Source organism: Siphateles boraxobius, unplaced genomic scaffold (genome assembly GCF_051911475.1).
Source record: "Siphateles boraxobius isolate OS27281-9 unplaced genomic scaffold, OSU_SipBor_1 5, whole genome shotgun sequence".
Lineage (NCBI taxonomy): Eukaryota > Metazoa > Chordata > Actinopteri > Cypriniformes > Leuciscidae > Siphateles > Siphateles boraxobius.
This window is the reverse complement of record NW_027509141.1, coordinates 15,829,712-15,853,894: the sequence shown is the minus strand read 5'-3', so window position 1 is coordinate 15,853,894 and position 24,183 is coordinate 15,829,712. Positions and strand designations below refer to the sequence as shown.

General features: G+C 37.7%; 1 protein-coding gene across 4 annotated transcripts; it reads right to left on the bottom strand.

The window, feature by feature from the left end:
• Window positions 1-4,253: 4,253 nt before the first annotated feature.
• Window positions 4,254-23,902, bottom strand: tmem259 (transmembrane protein 259). 4 transcript variants are annotated; one of them, XM_077202916.1, is made up of 12 exons: window positions 23,207-23,867; window positions 22,840-23,080; window positions 20,482-20,778; window positions 16,876-17,038; window positions 15,996-16,106; window positions 13,516-13,638; window positions 13,325-13,425; window positions 12,539-12,596; window positions 12,334-12,417; window positions 12,018-12,150; window positions 6,792-6,891; window positions 4,254-6,694 (listed from the first exon to the last, which is right to left on the bottom strand). In XM_077202916.1, the coding sequence occupies exons 2-12, from the start codon at window positions 23,059-23,061 to the stop codon at window positions 6,002-6,004; spliced, it is 2,085 nt and encodes a 694-aa protein (XP_077059031.1). In that variant the 5' UTR covers window positions 23,062-23,080; window positions 23,207-23,867; the 3' UTR covers window positions 4,254-6,001. The 4 variants fall into 4 exon arrangements, with proteins under 4 accessions (XP_077059031.1, XP_077059033.1, XP_077059030.1 ...); XM_077202918.1 differs by having other exon boundaries at window positions 16,930-17,038; XM_077202915.1 differs by having other exon boundaries at window positions 22,840-23,902.
• Between the last annotated feature and the right edge of the window lie 281 nt (window positions 23,903-24,183).

Genomic DNA, 24,183 nt, shown 5'->3' with positions numbered 1-24,183 from the left:
TGAGTGGAACCCGGTGGGGTCTTCTGCTGTTGTAGCCCATCCGCCTCCATGTTGTGCGTGTTGTGGCTTCACAAATGCTTTGCTGCATACCTCGGTTGTAACAAGTGGTTATTTCAGTCAAAGTTGCTCTTCTATCAGCTTGAATCAGTCGGCCCATTCTCCTCTGACCTCTAGCATCAACAAGGCATTTTCGCCCACAGGACTGCTGCATACTGGATGTTTTTCCCTTTTCACACCATTCATTGTAAACCCTAGAAATGGTTCTAGGCACCAACAACCATGCCACGCTCAAAATTTCTTAAATCACCTTTCTTTCCTATTCTAACATTCAGTTTTGAGTTCAGGAGATTGTCTTGACCAGGACCACACCCCTAAATGCATTGAAGCAACTGCCATGTGATTGGTGTATTAGATAATTGCATTAATGAGAAATTGAACAGGTGTTCCTAATAATCCTTTAGGTGAGTGTATATATATCTGCACAAACCTGGGGCCTGTACCATGAAGCCGGTTTAGGTGGCTAGCCAGCTATGTTTCAGCTTAGTTTCCGCCAACTCTGGGTTTTAGGTACTATGAAAGCAGCTCGGCTTTAATCGGTGTTCGTTGCCATGGTATCTTACGCTGCACGGCTAGCCTGCTCCGGGGCAGGTTAAGTTCTGGATTCGAGAGCTCAGACTGAAGTTTGACCAATCAGCTGTGAGCAAAGAAACATATAGGTGACGTAACTGATTCCCAGCGTCTGTTCTCTGTTGCAATGGCTTCACCTTTTCTCCCAAATCCCGTGGACATCTCCGCGCAAATTGTTAGACGAGCACTTCGTAGAGAAAGAGTTTTTAGGGACAGACAAAATCCCTTTGACTTTCCTGATATTTACTTGTATGAAAGATACAGATTTTCCGCGGAAAGAATGTCTTATCTTTGCAAACTTCTTGAGCCGCACATAACAAATGTGACTCGTCGAAGCCATGCACTTACTGTACCGCAAATGGTATGTATTGCGTTGCGGTTTTTTGCAAGTGGTACATACTTGTATGCGGTCGGTGATGCAGAGAATCTAGGGAAAAACACGGTCTGTCGAACAATTCGCAAGGTGGTCCTCGCTCTGCAGGGGTACATAAATAGCTTCATTGTGTTCCCTGGACATTTATCCACCATGTCCATAAAAGAGGGCTTTTATAAAATTGCCGGTAAGATATATTGATAGGGTGACATCACATGAACAAATGTAGCCTTTCACACAAATTTTTTTATTCTTCAAAAAAAAAAAAAATTCACACTTAGAAATCTATTATACAATAGTCTGCAGTAGCTACCTGTTAAGAAATGTTTTAAATATATATGTTTAATTCCTATGATAGGATTCCCTAGAGTCATAGGAGCAATAGACTGCACACATGTTGCAATCTCCACAGCTCTAGGAGAACATGAGGCAGATTATGTGAACAGAAAGTCCTTTCACAGCCTTAATGTTCAGGTAGGGCTACAATACCCTATGTGAAATTATTTTTATTTGCATTGAGATCAATCTTTAAATAAATAGTAACTAACAGATAGGACAATGATTTACTGTACATTTCATCTGCAGATGACTTGTGATCATGAATGCATGATCACAAGCTTGGATTCCAAATGGCCTGGCTCAGTGCATGACTCACGCATTTTCCGTGAGTCTATTTTGTGTCAGCGCTTTGAGGAAGGCAAGTTAAATTTGGTACAGTACACTTTACATTTTTTATTTTAATGGCAAAACTTACAAATTTTTCCCCTTTTCTGTTCTATGACAGGGCTTTTTGATGGCCTGTTGGTAGGAGATAGAGGTTATGCATGCCAGAGGTTTTTGCTAACGCCCTATCCTGACCCCCAGACAGGGCCACAAAACCGCTTCGATGTGGCCCTCAGTAAAACCAGGGTCAAGATCGAGATGACCTTTGGCATCCTAAAGGCACGTTTCAACTGTCTTAGGCGTTTAAGAGTGTCACCAGAGCGGGCATCACAGATAGTGGCTGCATGTGCCATTCTGCATAATATAGCCACTATCAGAAAGGAGCGAGAACCACCACAAAACCAGCTTCTCCCTGATGAAATTGACCCCATCACACTTGACCACCCAGCTGGGGCAGCTGTCAGAGATGCGATCACAACACAATATTTTACTTAATAAAAGCACACTGACACTGCAGATAGGACTCAAACTGTTTTATTGGTCATGTGGCTAGGGAGGAAGAAAGAGAGCAAGAAAATTACATTAATAGACATTCATAGTGTTCATACTAAAGCGTTACTTGTTTAAAAAAAAGTTCACAAACGGAGATCTGTTTTTTCCAGCTGTTTGATCTCCAATTTAATTTTTTTAATTTGGAGCCAACCTCAGCTCACAGTCTAGCTCCTTTAGCTCACAGTCTAGTTCTAGGCTCCTTTTATAAAGGGCCCTGACTGAGTCTGTTTCCACCTGAAACAATTCCACCACAAACATGATCATTACAAGTTTTCTGGAGGTTGATCAAATCACAAAAAGTGGCATGACTATCTACAAACATAGGACTGACTGTAATTTATGTCAAGGGTTTAAAGCATTACCTTGTTCACATTCCTTCTGTAGCCCATTGAGGTAGAGGCTTCAGTTTCTGGGGCAGGTTGTGAAAAATCCTACAATAAAAGAGATGTGTAAGGGCCAGTCACTTAATTATGACATTCAAATGTGTGCCGTAATAAAAAGCCCAGTGCATTCACCTCAGCAACTGTCTCAGAACACACAGACAGAGTGTCTTCATCATTTGGTTCACCCTAATAAATAAAAGGCAAATATAAAGCATAACTGTTATAAAGCAGGCTATGTTCATGGTGTTCTGTCTGCTGCATATACTGACCTCTGTGTGGGAGACTGTGTGCATGTGTGCTGGCTTCAACAGGGACACTGTATTTCCCTCTGCAGAACAGAGTCAGCCAAATTTAACCCTTTTTAAAACATTAGTAATGCATTGCACACACATACCCAGTGTCACTTGCTTCGAGGAGCCAGCACCAGGGTCAGACTGTACAGCACTTGCAATGCCATCCATAATCGGCCGTCCCTTATTATTACTCAGCGCCAACTCCTCGGCCACAGTGTAATTTTGAGGAGGTGGCCCTCCCCCAGTTTTCCTGATTTCACATTTTTTTCTGTTTGCTGCAAACAAGTTTTTATGAATAAATGTTCACAAAAATAATAAAAGGTTGTGGTAAATACTCACCACTTTGAATTATATTTTTATATTTTGTCTTGATCTGCTGCCAAGAACGTTTGGAGTTGGGGTTGCATCTAAAAATATATGAATATCAATCTTTCTTAGGAATAGCCTATACATTCACATTTTACATACATCTACACACACGTATGTACAGTATGCATGCATGCATGTATATCAACACGAATACACACATGTTTATTTTAGCATTGAATACATTTTTAATATGATTACATCATTTTACATTAATTGTTTAACTTACGCACTAACGCAATCAGCAATCTTCCTCCAAGAATCTTCTCTTGCTTTGGCAGCAGATACAGTGTTACTGCGTGCTTGAAAAACACTTTTATATTCTTCATATTTTTGAATAATTATCTCTTGCTCCTGCGCGGAAAAATATATAGCTCTCGCTCTATCCATTTCGAACGCGATTGGTTGTTCAGTGCCCACGTCACTCTTTTATGTGCACGCGCTCGTGGATTAATCATAAGTTAAGATCAAAGCCTGAGTTGACAGAGAAAGTTGATGAGCTGCGTCATGGTACCAATAAAGCCTGATTGCATCGGTTCGGTTTTGTCAACTCAAAACTAATCCTGTAACCCCGAGTTTGTTCAGCTACCTTCATGGGACAGGCCCCTGCACGATCAATTTTGTTAACAGATTTATTGCAAAGGCGACATCCTATCACAATCCCACACTTGAATTCACTGAGCTCCTCGACCCATTTTCTTCACAGATGTTTGTAAACAGTTTCCATGAATAGAAGCTTGATTTTATACACCCTTGGCAATGAGTCTGATTGAAAAACCTGAATTCAATAATGAAGAGGCGTGTCCCAGTACTTTTGTCCATTTAGTGTATATCGATATCACTTTAAAATGGAGGTGACAGCGTTGCAAATTTAAAAGCCTAAATTAAAAATTTCAACTGAAATCAAATGTTGGTTTGTAAAATTAAAACAATGTACCCTATTCATAGAACATGCCTGAAAGATATAAAAAAATAACCACAAACATAGGTTCAAAATGGAAATTAATTTTGTCTCTTTATGCAGTTTTTTTTAAACATTACAGTTAAATACATTTGAATGACATGGAATCGAGTTTATCACAGAACTGAAAATTTTTCATTCCAGATTCTGTCTAGACATCCTACACAATCTAAACACTACAATCATCCGCTTCCTCTGACAATGGCAAATAGGCACAGGAAAAAAAAAATATAATAATGAGGAACTGATCATAAAACCATAAATCACTCTTTTAGACCTGGAATCCTTTATGGATCTGAGCCTCACAAAATATTGCACAATTTGAATTAAAAAAAAAAAAAAAAAAAACTTTGTGCCATATTGTTGCATAGCCTTTAAATGACCTTCCCCCGCCCACAGTCCTGTCACAACACAAGATATTTCTTTATTTGTTCTCTTACTTTTAGTAAAGATTTTACACATGGTCATGTAGATCAACAAACTTGTCCTGTCATTGGAAAGCCACCAATCTTCTCAAGTCAAACACATGGACAAACCACTACAAAAGCAGAATATGAAAAGACAATGGACTCCGGGATCAGTGACTTTAGCTGAAGGGCCGCAAAGCTGTGAATATAACAGTCTGACATTCACTGCTTACGTCTCATTCTAAATAATATCTGTTAAAAGTAACGACAAGTTCACTCTTGCTTCAGTTGTCCTGTCCCATGACTTTTTTTCTCTACTGGCTTTGAAGCCTCTGGTAAGGCTATCGACACCAATGTACTTCCTAAAGATGGAAATACAAGGTTAATGTTCGGTTTTAGAAGCATAAGGCAATAATCTATACACCCTCTCTCTCAAAGCCAGACTTGACCTGAAGAAAAACCAAAGACTCTGATGAGATCGTGCAAAAGACGAAAACGTCTGCCTAAACTAATCACAAGAACAAATGTCTCTTGATGAGGATTAGCAAACACAGAAATGACCCCATGACAGTTTTCAAAGAGGATCATGTTGAAGGAGGACTTATTCCGAGTATAAGGATTCTGTCGTCACCTGCCCACTTCTTTGACTGGCAGTCCAACCTATATATCAACATCAGAGCACTCTGACCATGAATAGCATCAAATTCAGTGGTCAAACTGCTCCATGCATATGATAATAGCATACCTGAACACAGCGGCATGAGCTAGATAAGGAACATTTTGGTGTCTTGTTGTAGTGATCTAAAGTAGTAGGGACCAAAACGTCATTCTAAATGAATCTTCACTGCTGTAAGTATGCAGCGTTAATGTTATTATTAGAGGAATGGAAAGACAGCCAAAATAACCCTCGCACAAGATGTGATTTGTATTTGGATTTAAAGCAAGATTGCCGCTCGTGCGTCCTTGCTGACACCTGTAGCTGTATAATCCAGAGCCACAAAAAGTACCATAATTGAGTGATACATCACATTGCGAACTGAATACTCCCTGTATTAAAAGCTCCAATCATCTAAAAAAAAAAAAGAAAAAATAATTCACATGTAAAGTCTCCAAATGATCACACCCTCACAACATGGCATCATTTTGACAATTCACTGCGTATTTCACTATACTCTTAAGAATATGACTAGATGGCGGAAGTCTGCCTCTGCCCTCCTCATGTTCACGTTGGAGGTTTCCAGGATGTTATTAAATAATTAAATAAAGCTCCATCACAGCTTCTCCTCTTGATGCCTTCTGGTTTAATTTACAGAGAGGGGTGGCGACTGCAGAGCGTGGATTCATTTGTTCCGAATGGGGGAGACTGAGTGCCCAACTCAAGCCGGGGCGGATTGAGAGTCCGAGCTCTCGCTTTTGTTCTTTGCCTTGTCGTCCCAGTCTGTGGCACCCATGCACATTTCTGCAACCCTGCAGTCTGTGAGTGAGGTCATTGTAGAGGAAGTTGGATTCGTTTCAGATTCTACCTGCCCACCTCCGCCACCAGGGGGCCCCAGACCCTGAGCACAACCCCGGCCCTTTATGTCAACCGCAGGAGCATTGGCCGCGCTAATGTTTCCGTCTTGGTTCTCTCCTGCTGTGCTAAGACTATACAGCTCTGTTACACCTGCCCCGGACGACATTGGCTGCTGAATCCCTCCCGGCTCCAAAAGAGAGTCGCCCAGGTGTGTAACGGTCAGAGCGTCTGGGCCAATGGCAATCTCAGCCATCCAGTCGAGGTCAGAACTGGATGGGTCGATGGACAGCCCGGGATTTACCACCAATCCATTGTGGGTTTCAAGCTGAGGTTGTTCCTGATTGGCTTGCCGGTCCTGGCCATTAACATTCGCATTAGCGGCTGCGTTCCCCTGGCCGGCAGGTGCAGCATTGCTAGTGTTGTTGTTAAGATTATCCTGCAATGCAGTCTGGTTTCCTTGGCCCACTTGCTGGTTCTGAAGCAGCATCTCCTGGATCCGGATCTGTTGCAGGATGGCCGGCAGCTCATAGTGGTGGAAAAAATAGATCATTGAGTGCTGTGGAAGAAGAAAAAGAAAAAGCCCATGAGCTACAAACAATTCCATCCAAATCCACAGATTTCCCAATTACATTAAAAAATCTGAAATACGACACCTGAATGAAGAGCCAGGAAGTGACCAGAGCCAAGCTGCTGTACTGGCCATTAAAGCGGTAATGATACGCATAGAAGGCAAAGTGATACAGATAAAAAAACCTGCAAAACAGCACAAGAGATGCTTTAGATGAGGTTTTAAATGTTCAGCATAAATGTGTGATATGAATAAATAGTGCTCATAAACCTCTTTTTATGCTTTGACAGTAGAGGCGCGGACCCAGAAACAATATTCCTTACGTTGCGACTAACATCACCCTCTATCTACTTGTTAAATTAACAACATACTTCAAGGCATAAAGAATTTGGTCCCACTCTCTTCGACCAATGAACTTCTATGACTAGGACAAGGACTTCTAAAAATAATTCTGATGTACATTAGTCAACATTTGAAGTGGATCAAAAAAGTTCATCAAAGTTGTACTAAGACAAAAAGAAGAACATATGATCCACTTCAAATGTTGACTACTGTAGTTTATGCCAAAGAACAATTCAGATAATTGTATTAATCAAACAAAAAAGCTAACTTGTCTTACTTATCAGCTGCATACCTATGATGTATAGGTAGGCAGCTCACTAAGTTTTGGAACAGAGATAATATACACCACTTCAGTTCAGTTTTTAATAGGCTGATCGGAGTAGACTCAACCTATAGTCGCCATTTCCCTATCTCCGATAAACAACAAGCAACAGACCATTTCCAAAGGATAGTAGTACGGGAGATGTGTGGAGCATGGAGTGATTGTGAATGCTGGAGATAGTGGAAAGGCCGGCTTCATTTCCAAAAATCTTTGTTTACAAAGCTAGGGCCTTATGATTTCCGCAAGGCTGAAAAAGACAGAATCGCGTAATCCAGTCATAAAAATGAAATTTACTGTATAACGTGAAATGAAGTTAAGACAAATTTTGGATGCATAAATCAAAAATAGGGCTGTAAACTTAAATAAATCAAGATTTGCACTACTGTCTGAGAATATTAAACTGCAAAAAGACGTTCATATTTAAATATGAAGTGTGCATGTCTCTATGTAAATTAATGGTGTGGTTTTGTCAACTACACATACTCAACAATGTGTGATGCTTATGGTGTTTTCAGTGTCTGCCATCAACATTACAGTCCACATGAATTTCATCTCTAAAGTTGCTCAGAGTCACTTCACGAGCATTTCACCATTTAATTTCAGAAGAAAAAAACCCTCAAAGGTCTTAACGACCCATCAAAATAAAATGTGTGTTCAAAACTATTATGCAATTATTATGCAAGTGACATATTAGTAGAATTACAGTGCAATGAACATTTAGATTTGAGTTTTTCAGAGAAATTGTTTTTTTTATTTCTCATATCTTTTTAGATAACTGGTATCAATCTAAGTCAGGTCGGTTAAACAGTTTGCCAGGTCTTCTTGTGTAAATGGAAAACCTACTTTGAGAGGTTGTTCCACATTAAGCAAGTCACCGTTCTCATGCAACATGGGGAGGAAGAAAAATCTTTCTGAAGATGAAAAGCATGAAATAGTGCAATGTCTTGCAAAAGGCATAAAAACTAATATTTTGTGAAATCTGAATAGAGATCATCGAACTATCAAAAGATTTGTGATCTAAGATTTTAGATAAAAGATTTTATCTAAAGGCATTGTATTAAAAGGGCAGCTATAATAAAAAAGCCACTGTTGAGCAGCAAACAGCTATTTGAAGCCGCTGGAGTGGCATTTCTGCCACCCCTATACCAAATTGTTTTTTGCAGCATGGGATAGTGTGTTGTCCTGCCCGAGAATGCTTTTATTTCAGAAGACACTATTCTTCTTTTTATACCATCGGAGAAATGGTCAGTTATAAACTCCACATACATGTATTGCAAAAGTCATTTTGACACCCTCAGAGACCCTAGAGGGACATTCCATCTCACTTCCCAATATTCCAGTCCTAATCATCACCCATGCTGATGTCACAGTATTGTTGGAAGGGGGTTGCCATTCACCAATCCTCCAGAAATCCATCTATCCATTTAGACCAGGGATAGGCAACATCGAATCTAAATTGCGACTGTTTTGTAGAGTTCACTTTGGTTGGAAGTTGGAGCTGAACTCTGCAGGACCATCCCTGATCTAGACCATCCCTGATCTAGACCCCCCATTGTAGTATGGCATTAGTCAGTGATTAAAACTATTTTAAAATGAGTCTTCATATATTTCAAAACTAGGGATGAGCATTTTTCTAAATATATTGTATTCAAATATTTGGGCTCCTAAAAAAAAAAAATATTTGAATCTACACTTATTTGAATGAGGTTTAACAAGAAAGACTTCTTTTATTAATCATTACGTTTTTTGCCACCATCTCTGAACAAGCTTATGATTAGCAAATATACACAAGCTTACATTATATCTTGAGATTTTCTTTTAGTTGAAAACATTAAACTATGTGTGTAAACAAAAAAAACAGAACAAAAGCATTTAAGCTGAAGCAGAGAAAAAGGAAAATAAAGCTAATAATGCAGACTGCGGCAGAACTTGCATACAGTATACACTTGAGTCAGCATATAGTTATCGTGTTTATATTGTTTCACATGTTCATGTTGAGAAAAAAAGAAGAATATCCACATGATCGGGTGAAAGTTGGCTCCTCAGCCTGAAAACAATAAGGCCGGGTGCAGAGAAAACGCGCTCCACTGACAGACGTTGCAGGGACACAAAGATGACAGTGTGCTCAGCGAAGTTTCTTACGGTACTTTGTGTTTTCTTAGCCTGGTTCTACCAGACTCTCGTACATTTCATTTGTACAGAGAGTCTGGCACCGCTCCATTGACAAGCGTTAACTTCCTTGTAGGCGGGTACTCTATTGAAGTCTAAAACTATTGGATCTGCCCAGAGTCACTCTATCTGCCATAACCAATCGCTGACGTTTGGTCGTGACATATGTCTTTTCCCGAACCCCGTGGGAGGATGGCCATAAACACAAAACTAAGCAAAGATTGTTCTTGCTCCGGCTTTAACTTCTTGATATTCGGCAGCGTTGCCACAACGGACACAATGGCTTCGCTCGCATCTTTCTTATTTTGAACTACAACTCAAAATAACGCACGAGTCGACATCAACGTCATCGTTCTCAGCCACTCCCTCTGTTCGCTGATTGGCCCGGTAAAAAATTGATCAGAGAAAACCAAAGTCTACAGCGCAATCCCAGACGTAGTACTGAAGGAAAATGAAATAGAGCGGAGGCTAGTGTTTTCTGTCCTTAAACCCCTCTCCTCGAAACTTAAAGGAAGCATATGTCGTGAGATCATTTTGCTATCATATTATCTACTTGTGAATGCAGTGATGGACAGCTGTCTTTCCTCATTCGACTGGTGTTTGGATTTCATGGTTGTGATATTTTTGATAACTATACAATGACCGACAATGTTTCCACACAACATGTTGATCCATTTGATCAAAAGTAATAATTTTGATCAATGTAATTCCATACTTTGCTCTGCCTAGAGGCAGATGATGATATTCTGTGATCAAATATAATCAACTTGTAACAAGCTCAACAGCACCACCCAGTGTATTCAGTTATAACTGTGAGTTTTAATTTGCGTACTTTAAGATTTCACTACATTTACGGACGGCAAAGTTCGAATAATAATTACAGATTGAATATTTTTGCACACCCCTATTCAAAGCCCAATGTAAATGTTTCTCTTTGTGAGCATTGGTCAGGGGTGGCTGAAATGCAACTTTATACACAACTGCCAGCCTGCATGGAGAGGTTCTTGGGACTCCAGAGACACCAGTGGCTTCAAATACCCGTTTCCTGCTCAACAGTGGGTTTTTTTAATAGCTGCCCTATTAATACAATTAATTAGTTGGACAGAAACTTTCCTTAAGTCTTTATCTGACCGAGTTCTGTGCTCTAAATCACTGACAAATCTTTTGACAGTTCGACAATTTCTATTCACTTTTCACAAAATATCAGTTGTTTTCATGTCTTTTACAAGACATTGAAGCATTTCATGCTTTTCATCTTCAGAAAGATCTTTCTTCCATGTTGCATGAGAACTGTGACTTGCTTAATAATGTGGAACAACCTCTTTAAGAAGCTTTTCCATTTACCCAAATAGACCTGGCAAACTGTTTAACGAACCTGCCTGAGATTGATTCCAGTTATCTAAAAAGATATTAGAAATAAAACAAACAATTTCTTTAAAAATCTAAAATCTGAATGTGTATTATAGTGCAATCACAGTGATATGTCACTTGCATTATAATTTGGAGCACAATGTATATTGCTATTGTACAGCAGAATATACCTCTCAAAGTAATTATATAATAATAATAATAATAAAATTAAGACAACTAAGGAATACACACAATTTGTCTTCCATGCTTATATTTGAACAGTAAACCACTGTTGTACAGCACTTTGTTTGCCAATAAAGGCAGTTTAATTTTCATTTGATTACATTACAAATTTATATAATCTTTTTTTAATGTGTTAAGCCATTTTGATTATCACTTTTTTTTGATAAATTTGTATTAAATCATAAATCCAGGAAAATTAAAACAGATAACAACGAATGTCCTCTAAAAATAAATAAAAATAAATGCTTCATAGAGCCCAATTATTGATGAAAAGAAGAATTATTTGAAATAAGTTATTAAATTTGTATGAATTCAATTGATTAGACATTCTTTTTGATTAATAAAATAGAATTAAAAAAAAAAATTAACGAACACAAGTTGGGATAAACTTAGTATTCATAGGGTCTCAAAAATTTGTTTTTTTTTGTTTAACTTTTAATAAATTGCTGTTAAATTGTATAAGTTTAATGATTTCAATTAATTAAACATGCTTTTTAATTACATTAACCATTAAAGTGAAAAGAAAAGAAAAAAATAATAATTTTGAAAAAGGTTAAATGAAATTTGGGCAAAAATAAAACGGAAGTTTATAGGGCCCTATTAAGCAATGAGTATTCAATCAATTAATTCAAGTCTGTGTGAAACTAATCAAGCTGTAAACATCTGCAGCTTTCCTTAGCTCAAACAGTAGAGAATGGAGCTAGCATTGCCACAGTCCCTTGCCCAGGGAATGCATGAACTGATCAAATGTATATCTTCAATGCAATACAAGACACTTTATATAAAAGTGTATTACCACATACATAAATGCAAATGCAAAACGAACGAAAAACATCAGAAGAGTCTGAGCCATTGGCATTTACCTGTGTTGGTGAGGTAACATACCTAAGCCAGTGGCGCTTGCTTGTGTTGGTGTGACAGCAGATGGCATCATATTGGTCCGCCAACCAAACAATGAGGATGATGTAGAAGGCAGTGGTTGTATCATTGAAAAACTCAGACATGATGGCCTCCATCCCTACAGACAGGATCGAAATGAGTCATTGCAGTTTAAACAACCTTCATAAAATGTTTTGATAAAAAACTATCATGTGATTATAGTATGAAGTCAATAAATTAACAGATCAGGCATCAAGTTGATAGGAGACATAAACAGATATGAGAACATCTTTCCAAAACCCCTGCAGTGATCTCTACCTACCCACAAGAGCTAGGATGACAGTGAGAAGAGGGGCGGCAGGGAAGGCAATGGTCATATTCATCTCCAACATCTGGAGAAGATCCACTGAGACAGAGGAAATCAGAGAGATGGACCTTTTAAAAATTGTCTTTTTTATGAACTTCTTGGAACATGATCATAGATGCTGATGCAGTGGTAAAGATCTGAGTGGCTGATGGAAGCCTACCTATAAAGACAAAAATCTGGTGGTGCGAGTACCGCAGCAGCATGGAAACGGACAGAGTCTGAAAGAGAAAAAAAAAAGACTTGTGGATGATGGAATTTTTCCATTTGATTTTCAGTGTCGTATTAACATTTTCGAGACTCATCTCTCCATGTTCCAAGTGACTCAAAAGAATAGTTCACACAAAAATGACAGGTCTGTCATCATTTACCCACCCACAAGACTTTCTATATTTAATGAATCCTAAAAAAGTCTATTTTGGAAGAATATCCTGATGAATGGTGAATTACAACACAGGACTATCAAGCTCCAAAAAGCATTAAACCCATTTCATGTTAAATGTTGTCCATGTGACTTGTGCAACATATGCTGAGCTTTCTGAAGTTATATGATAATGTGAGTCGAGTGAAAAACAGACCAAAATTTAGGTTATCTACTGTACTGCAAGTTCGTGAATAAATCATTCTTTCCCCAAACTCACTAATGATTATGTCACAAGCTTCCAACCTAAAGCAATCGTATAAAAGAAAATTCAGAATATTGCACATGGGCCACTTTTTAGGATATTTAAATGAACATTCATTGTAATTGTGTGGGGAAAAAAGTAACTAGAACATTGTTAAAATTTCACCTAATGTTCCACTTACAAAAATTCATGGGAATGAACAAATTGAGGACTAATTACCTAAATACAGAAACTGAACTAATGTGATGACATCAGACTTACAATCCAATCACTAACAAGCACTCTAGTCTGTAGTGCAGAGGCAGTAAAGTAAAAGTACTCACAAAGATAACCATGATTACAAAGGCTGCTAGGTACGAGGTACGAGCCATCCACATACTGACAAAACGGTAGTGTTCTCCAGAGACCACATTTCTCAAGAACCCTAAAAACAAGAAAATCACATTCTCATGTCATAGTTATACCATCATCATCAAAACAACATTTTTTTTTAGAGAGAGAACTTCTAATTTACCTTTATTTTCCTCATTCTCTGCTAAAGCCTTCACACTGGACATCAGGATATCGTCATAACCCAGGCATTCGTCTAGGAGGAAGCGACTGAACCCATCTCCAAAGCACTGATCCTTCATGGGGTCTGCAGAGAGACCCAGAGAGATTCTGATTACTACACAACAGTACTAACTGACACTATGCATTTCTTAAAAAAAAGTTAAGTACAGGGATTGGACAATAGAACAGCAGAAGTTTGAAGGTTGAATCAGCAGAGCAATACCACAGCTGTACATAAAATATTGCAATCCACACAACATAATGGGAGACAAATCAGAGTTCAAAAGAGGATAAAGTTTTGGTGTGCGTCTTACTGGCTGATCTGTAACATGGACAGCAAGTCTTTGCGGTGTATCGAAAGCTATGGTATCCTATCCAGGGTAATGATGGCATACCACCACATAGGACGAACCCCATCCAACAGGAGTAACTGTTGACGCAACCGGAATCTGTCTGAAAGGGATTTCAAGGTACTAACCCTGATTGTATCAAAAAAAACATAAAACCACAACTGCCCAATTCACTGCAGAATTAAATGCGGAACTCGACTCTCCTGTTTCAACCAAAACTGTTCGTCTGAAGCTCCACAGAGACTATTCATGGTCGAGCTGCTATAGTCAAACCTTTGGTCACTCGTGCCAATGCCAAATGTTGGTTTTATTGGTGCCAACAGTGCAAATCTTGGGCTGTGGACAATGTGAAACATGTATTGTTCTCTGATGAGTCCACTATTTCTGTCATTCCCACATCTTTGAGAGTTACGGTGTGGAAGAGCCCCAATGAGGCTTCAAATCCAGACTGTTGCTGCCCAGGATCAGTGATGGTTTGGGCTGCAATGGGCTGAGCAAGTCAGAAAACATTTTCCTCCACCAGCATCACATATTGACCTGGCCACTGTTCTGGAAGAGGAACGGCTCAAAAGCCCTCTGACCACTGTGAAGGACTTGTATCGGTCATCCCCAAGACGAATTAATGCTGTATTGGCCGCAAAAGGAGGCCCTACACCATACTAATAAATTGTTTTGGTCTAAAACCAGATGTTTCAGTTTCATTGTCCAACCCCTGTATGTTTGTCTTACTGGAACAGTTCACCAAAAAAATTTAATTGTTATGGTATTTTACACACTCTCGTATCATTGAAAACTTGTATGACCTTTCCATGAAAAACAAAAGTGACTTTCTCAAGAATATCCAGCAACCCTATTCATTACAATGAAATGCAATGAGGACTGGGGGTGTTAAGGGACATAATCACATGTTTATATTATCAATTGACCTCAATTGTGTGGACGAAAAAATACAGTGGAAGTAGGGCTGCACAATTAATCGAATTTCTAATTGCGATTACGGATGCCACGATTACGTAATCGTTCAAAGCCGCGATTACAAAAGAAAATCCACTCTGCGTGTGTGTGTTTAGAGCATAATTATGTTATGAGGCGAATCACTGCTACTTCAGAAAACCCAGCACAATATGACATACCAGGCAGTGACGTAAGTGTACGCTGAAATCAAAAGTCTTTCACCTCAGAAAAACATACTTTACAGCTGTCAGCCGTTATACTGTGCTCATAGCGCGCACTCTTCAATTGAACGCGAAAATGCGGCGGCGCGCGCTGTGTATCGCTTCACAGTATAAAGCGCAAAAGAAACTACGAGCATGCAACGTATTTACAATGTAAATTAGTAAGTCACGGAATAAAAGTAAAATACCAATAAATCACGTGTTAGCTGAGAAGGATTTGCATGCAGGTATGATTTTCATTCTATTCACCAGGAGCCGTTTCATTAACAGCACTTGTTAGTATTGTGTATTTACCATCGTAAGTGTCGTTTCCATAACCCCAAAATGCCACTTTATTTTCACTTTGTGTTATTTTTTATATTTTTAAATGACTGTGGTGGCTCATATCAACATTGTACTAACAAAAACTAGTTTGGGACTGCTATTTAATTGCTTTGGCATAGTCCTAATGTTTTTCTTTACAATGAGTCATTCTTACAATTTATGTGTATGTTAAGTAAAGGGGGACAGTACTTGTGTGTGTGTTAACAATTTTTGTGTAAACATTTATTATAATATGCCTATATATATTCAATGTAAATTGTGTTAATCATAATTAATAATCGCAATTACAATTTCAAGGGAATAATGGGCAATTATAATTTTTGTCATAATCGTGCAGCTCTAAGTGGAAATCAATGGGAACTGAGCATTCTTCAAAACACCATACTGTGTGTTCTGCTTTAGAAAGTAAGCCATACAGGTTTGGAAAAACATGAGGGTGAGTTGTTTTTTTTTTTTTTTTTGAAGGCCAGTAAATAACTACAATTAAAAAATTTGGGTGAACATTACGAAGAATATTCTATTTTGTGGGGGAAAAAGGATTGTGGGTATGGGCAGGTTTTCTGTTGATGTTCTGGAAGGTGTGATATACTCACCCAGGGTCACCACCATAACAGGGATGTTGAGTCGCTGACGTGTGGCCTGGGACAGCCGAAGGAAACCATATTCCAGAGAATATTCCACAATATACTCTTCTTGGGGCCACACTGCACAAAAACAAACACTGATCAATGCTGACAACATTTCACTGAATTCAGAAGTTCGACCATTAATCTAAAAATCTGTCACTTCACCCCAATGGTAAAATGTAATAAAGTTTCTATATTAAAACTAAAAATATATACACTGATTATATTGTCATCAATCTTTTCTAGTTACAGAAAAATATGTAATATGCAAAATAAAAATGTTTCATAAATGTCCTTTTAAAGGAATAGTTCACCCAAAAATGAAAATTTTTTCATCATTTACTCACCCTCAAGTTGTTCCAAACCAGTATGAGTACCTTTCACTGTTGAACACTAAAGATGATATTTCGAAGAAAATGGGTAACCAAACAGTTGTGGGGCACCATTGACTTCCATAGTATTTTTTTTCATAATATGGAAGTCAATGGTGCCCACAACGGCTTGGTTACAAACATTCTTCAAAATATATTCCTTTGTGTTCAAAAGAAGAAAGAAATTCAAACAGGTTTGGAACAACTTTGTGTATATTACACAAAATAACTAATTTGTACTCTACTGAATTAGGGACACTTATATACTACATCTTACAGTCAATGGTGTGTGACGCAGCACTTGTGGCCTTAGAAAAGGGTAAGGTCATAAAGGAATGTGGGAATAGAAAGGAAATCTGACCAGGGGAAGCGAGGAGGGCTGCACTGGATGGAGGGAGGAGAGGGAATGAATTCACACAGGAGGAAGAGGAGAAGGACCAGATGGCTACGGAGTGGGGCATATTTGAGATGTTTACCTGCTCGAGTTAGCATCTCAATCTCGGAGACAGTCTCCCTCAGCGGCTGCATACCTTTAGAGGGGGCCTGGCTGAAGGACAGATCCTGGGATTCATTCAGGCTGGAGCCATGAACACCGCCACTCATCGATGGATTCAGCCGCGGCTCGATGTCCAGCTCAAACTGCGTGCGAGAAAGCGAGAGAGAGAGCGAGAGAGAAAGAGAGAGAACTGTCAGAAAGATCTGGAGAAGGGTGGCCTTTTTGATGGAATGACTTACAAAAATTCTATTGTATAATTTACTGACCATCATGACATTCCAAGCACCCATCATTATCAAGAATATTCATGTAATTACAACTTGTGTGAGGACCAAACTGAAATTGTGTAGTTATTATTATATATAATAAATTCTATTAAATAATACTATTTCAGTTCAAATCTAATCAGTTTCTAATCAGTTCAAATTTATTTCTATAGCACATTTAAAAACAACAACAGTTGACAAAAGTGCTTAATGTCAGGATACACACAAACTATATAACTTGGAAGTTAAAATAATAATAAGGTGGTTATAATGAGTATTAGTAGTAGCAGATGTAGTATATAATATATCATTAGAACCAATAAAATTATAATTATTTTAATTAAATAATATACAAATTAAAAAGTATATTGATTTACTGTTAGGCAACTGCATGCTATTCTATTAATTTCACATGAATTAATTCTACATAATTTTATAGAAAATAGCTGGAAGGAGCTTAAACAAAAATATTTTAGAATATTCATCCTACTCTTTACTATACAAAGACGGCTTATAGAGATCTGTCAAAAAAAAGAAAAAAAAAGCACGAGTCCATTTAACTTGTTTGAGGATGATTTAAATTGATAGTTAATAATTAACTATGATGGTTAATATTATATATAATACATTTTCTAAAATAATAATAAAAGTGATGTATTTACTATACGTTATATTTATTATAAATACATTTTTTTCTCTGTGATTAATCGCAGTTAATTGCACACTTATCGTGAAATTAAGCATACACAATTTATCTCGTTTAACACGTTCATTTTGTCATCATTTTCTATATCCAGTAGGTGCAAGTAGGGATGCACCGATACCAACACCAGTATCGACCTGATACTGTGCTCGTGTACTCCAACAACCGATAGCACGTAGAGTGTGCACAGAGTTTGTGTCCAGGCAAAGAAACACTGACAACAGAGAGTATAATGGAGATAAAAGAGAAGGCCGTCTAATTAGTGGAATATTATACAAATAATAGCAATATCTATATAGCTGTGGTGCGTGAGCTGATACGCGGAAAACGCGCAGTGGATTAAGCATGCAGGAGCACAGACACAGAGAGAGAGACAGAGAGTGAGCGCACTTCTGTAAGCATGCTCTTGGTTGCTGATTGTTCACTCAGCAGCACATATGCGTCATTTGGATTAAAACTAACTCGTACATGTACGTAAAACATGAACCGTTTCATTTATTTATGTATAATGAGTGGTTTCCTACAGTATTACAGGATATTTGCAGGTCAAGAAATTTAGTGAATACAAACATCCGAAGCGTGCGCCAGAAAACTGTGCATAGACAGCGCCCAAATTGAATTTAATTCTGCTTCACGTCTTGCGCTTGAACAGATGAATTCTTACAAAATTATGTAAAAACGTCATCTTGGGGATTATTCTGGTAAACATAGTCGGTTATATCTTCATGAAAGAAAACGTGAAATGTGTCATTGTTTCCACACACATTCAGAATAAGCACATAAGCATAAATACAATAGGGCTGCAACTAACGATTATTTTTGATAATCGATTAATCGGACGATTATTTTTTCGATTAATCGGATAGAAATTAAATTAGATTTTTTTTTTATTATAACTAAATAAAACCGTAAATCAGGGTATTTATGTGTAAAAGTGTACTTTAAAAAGTGCAAAAGCCACACATTGAGTTTTACTGATATCAATATTTGCATTGTTTTTAATGATAATTGCTGATGGCAAGTTGACAAACATGATTATTGTTAAAAAAAATTATATCCAACATATTGTGTTTTAACACAATTTTTGTTAAAACAAATTTACACAGACATGTTGTACAGATGTGAATATCTGAACTAAAAACAAACTAAAAACATCTAAAATATATAATTCATTTAATTTTTATTTAAAATTAATTATATATAAGGAATATAAGGATAAAGAATATAATATATATTATATATATAATATATAAAAGAATATAATATAAGGATAAATTGATTAAATAAATATAGAAAGACTGAAAACAATTGTGTGAATGTAGAGCCGCAGTAGATCGTGTTTGAAAAACAATTAAAACTTAGTAGACAAATGCTATAAAAAGAGAACAGAATGGAGGTAACGTTACCCAGCAAGCTAACAGGCTTGAGTAAAGGACAGGAGAAATTATGCATTAGTGCACAAGCATTCGCTGAAAACCACTGAGTACAGTGACTAAAAAACAATATTTTACTGCTGCTGTTATTAACTGCCTTTGTATTTAATGCTTCACTTTGTAAACACCGTTTTAATTTAACCTATTTCTGCGGTAGCGCTATTTTAATCCATCACTTACGTTGCGAGCGAACTGATTGCACAACCTGATGCTCGAGACAAAATACAGACATCCCGGAAGTCCCGGGAGTCTCCCGCATATTGATTGCGGCTCCCTGATGCCCGCGAATTAGTTCAAACTCCCGAAATCTAGAGCGCGCAAGCAAGAGCGCGCATGCGAGACTGCTCCAAACCGTGTTGCGCGCGCTCGGCAGAGCGCCTGAGGGAAAGAGACCTTGCGTGTGTGTGCGTACCAGTAAACGCTCCCCGTGACGTAAGCAGACCAACTAATCGATAATGACATTCGTTGACAACGATTTTCATAATCGATTATAATCGATTTTATCGATTAGTTGTTGCAGCCCTAAAATACAATGTGCGATGAGTAAGTCGAGAGGTCACATAAACGGTTTGTTTGCACATCAATATAACGGACTGACGCATGCTTACTCTACAACTCCTTTACATCACTGCAATCGTCTTTACCCTGATTACAATACAATCCTCATCCATTAAAACTTTACTAGCGAAACGCTGGTTTGCTTTATCCAGCTGAGAAATGTAGTTTCAAACGAAGTTAACTGTGTGATGTAAATGAGGCAATTACACGTGTGTATGCGTTAACTCGTTAACGTGGACAGTCCTAGTTATAATATTTCATATTATATTATTTTAACTAATTATTTCAATTGAAGTTCTTATTAGTTGGAGTTAATGTTATATAAATAATAATAATAAAAGTGACACATTATAATATACTTTTAAATTACAATAAGTTAACATAAATATTGAATTAAAATAGAAATGATTGTTATTTCACTGTTTGGCATATTGCATGCTATATTCTCTAATTTTCACAATAATTCATTATATTTCATTGTATAGAAAAGAGCTCTTCCTCTAGTGTTTCAGAGAAAACATGACCACAAATTAGTTCGGAACGATAAGTCAAATAAATGTTCAATTTGTGATTGATTTTTCCTTTTAATGCTTGGCTCTCAATCCTTGTTTTCCTGTTAAACTCACCCGTACTGTGCTGTTGTCAAACATCTCCATGGTCATCTCTTCCTCCTCTTCAGCGTCTGCCGGCACCATTGTCTGTCTGGTTTCACTTCCGTCCTCCTCTGATTCCTTCACGAGCCCCTGGATTCCCTCCGTCTCGTAGAACTGAAGAAAGATGGGTGCGCGGCTGGAGTTGCGCTGGATCTCCACACGCAGGATGCCATCGCGGGGCCATTTCTCCCGCACATGCTCCAGGCAGTTAATTGGAGAGCGGGAGAACGCAATGTGGATGTAGGCCAGGATGAAGAGCATAAACAATGCCTGCCAATCAAATTACATGAAATTTAAGTCAATAAAAACTCAAATGTGCACACAAACCTGTTTAGGCAACAAAGCATTAAACATAGCACTTCCATAACATGGATAGCATTTATGATATTTAAAACACACTCCTTTGAAAGTTCTGTTATACTTTAAATTGTCATCATAGTCATTTCTAATGCTACCATATTTAGTTTATTGCAGAAAGTCGGGCAAAATCTGCTTAATTAATTGTGACTGCAATGTTACAGCAAAAGTGGGTTAGCTCAGATCCAGAATCTACCAATTTGCTGTTTCCAAATATTTTTAGTGAATTTTGAGTAAATATTGCATGAATAAATACATTTATTGTTTTAATTAAAATGTTTAATATGCCACACATTTTTTCCCCATGTTCTTCAAACACGATTACGTTTTTTTGTCAAATTAGACAATTAACACATTTGTGAATGCAACATTTTTGTTGGATTATGTCAAACATTTTAAACACCTTCAGGATACTTTTCCTATTTGTCAGCCAACAAAAATCTCCTACAACTTAATTGTTTCACAGCTTTATAATTGAGCAAGATTATGAACTGCGACAATATGTTGTGGTTAGCTGAGAGACACGAGTGCCTCACTAACTTAACATGTAATTCTTGAAGGAGATCTACATGCCAACAACATTTGAATACCATCATTCCTGTGTGCACCTGTTACAGTGATTTCTGAGTTTATGATTGAGTAACCATGACAAGCTTTCCTGTGGGATTTTTCCCCCCCAAGATGATCAGGTAGGCGCTTGAATTTTAAATACACTGTTTTACAGTTCAGACTTATTAATCGTCCAATATCTGTCTGTGTTAAGATTATCTGCGTTGGCTGATAACCATGACGCTTGGCCAACTAACCTTGTTGTGGCATCTTGTGTCAGTTCCAAAGTCTGATGGCAGCCTTGTCAATAGATATTAAACATTTTGTGAAGCTAAAATAATTTCAGAATTGAGTAAATATTTTACATTTTATTTATATTTATTTACAATGTTAAAAAGTTTGGGGTCAGTAATAAAAAAAAAGAAATACATTTATAACATAAATGTATGTTATAAATTATTTGTATTTATTTATTATTTTATTTGTTTTGTTAAAAAGCATTTCTTTTGAACTTTCTATTAATCACAAAGAAATAAATTATATAAATATGTATATATAATTTATTTGTGTTATGTGATGAATAGAAAGATAAAAATAAATGTTTTTTATAAAAATATATCTATAATAAAGCATTATTCAGAACAACTCTTTTCAATATTGTTAAGAAGAAATGTTTGAGCACCATATCTGCATTTTAGAATGATTTCTGAAGGATCACAAAGACTGGAGTAATGGCTGCTGAAAATTCAGCCTGCGATCACAGGAATAAATGACATTTAAAAAATATTCAAACAGAAAACAGTTATTTTAAATCTATAATATTCCAAAATAAACATTTTGTAGTCATGTTTTACAATATTACAGTTTTACTGCATTTTTGATTAGATTTAGCCTGGGTGAACTTAAGAACTTCTCAAAAAACATTTAGCCTATTCAATTTTACCGACCCCAAACTTTTGAACATTAGTATATACACATTTATTTAATTTGTAAAGCAATAAATATACATGAAACATCATTAATACTGAATATTATTAAAGTAAAATGGGTTATTTTCAAATAATACAGGACACAAAAACAAAAGGGTAAAGGGGGACTGTCTCTGTGAAGTCATTTCAAAGATTATATTTATAATAATAATAAGATTCGATGAAAAATTACAAAGTTTGTTATGACGTCCAATGATGATTCAGTGCAGGAACATGCATTAGCAAAGTAAATAGTGTCCATTTGGATAAAATGCCGCGTTCAACATACAATGCATATACAGGAATGATAGTTGCCAGGTAAGACCTAAAGCCATGGGTTAATTTTCAAATAAAGGTAAGAACAGATAAACATTCAAAAAGACATCAGTCTAAAAGTGCTTATGGCTTCTGGAAGTGATCAACAGATTCAACACACATTAAAAATGTCAAATCTCACCTTTAACAAGACCAAGAACTCGAATATTCGTCTGAAGGATGGTGGGAAGAGCCTAGCATAAGTCACTGCCATCTTAAAGAATAAGGCGTGGAAGAGTCTGTCTCTCACGTTGATTAGGGGGTTCTGGTTCATCGCGGGGTTCCGGATCCGGTTCGGCCCTCCGTTATTGTTGTTGTTCAGTGGGACGTTGTTGTTGTTCAGATTGCCCTGGTTGTCGGACATGGTGGTCGTTGTTCAGTAACTTGATAAGGAGAAAGACCAACTGAGGTCAGGCAGACAGAAACTTGCGCAGATCCAGTTGAGCTGGCCAGCAATACAACATCAGCACACACTGATGATGGTCCTGGTTCACCAAAACTGGACTGACCTTCAGAGATCACCACAAAGCACCCCAACAGATTCTGAATTTTGTAAGGATGTTGGTGGGCAAGGCTGCTTCCACTCCTACCATGTCATAACCTAGCGATCTAACAAACTACTAACGTTAAAGCTTCAGAGCTGTTGACACCCCTGCGGATCATGTGTATGTACCGTGAGACCAGAGGAGCATGTCAGAGTGTTAAGTTGTGTTTTAGGCTCAATTTGTCTTGCAATTGTGACTCAGGCCTCCTGCACCCACTGTCACCCCAACCAAAATAACTAACTTGCTAACTCACACCAGCAAAATTAAGCATATTTATTCTGGTTTGGAAGTGAAATATCTCCTAGACTATTTAGCTGAGTGTTTCAAAGCAAAGAAAAGTAGAATATCAACACAGCACGTCTGCTAATAGTGGTAACGTTAAGCTAACAAATTAGCCGAGCTTCCTCTGAAGAACCCGTATGTTAGGTTTACTTTTTAACAAACACCTCCTCGTATAACGCTGACACTCTTCGGTTAATTAAGGCCTCAGATACGTAATTATATCCCGCCAGAAATATCCGATGCTTGCGACGTCAACGTGTCTTACAGACCATCTGTTTACACAACCATTTTCGAGAGCGGAGAGGACTTGGGAGCAGCACCGAAGAAGCTTTTAATGAGGGAAACGTTTCCACTCTGGTCTCGCTTCCGCGTTTAGTCACGCAACATCGGGTCACGTGATTTTTGAAGACGCAAAAATAAAAGGCTTGTTCGACTTGAACCGGCGCTGCGCAGACCGATCGGTTGATGACATCAAAGTACCGCGAGAGCGATTCAAAAGCATAAGGAGCCGTCTGCTCTCTAATCGCTCTCGCGGTACTTTGATGTCATCAACCGATCGGTCTGTGCAGCGCCGGTTCAAGTCGAACAAGCCTCTAAACGATTCCAGATAGTTTCATATGTACAATAAAATTTAATAATGTATTTCAATTTTTTTTCTG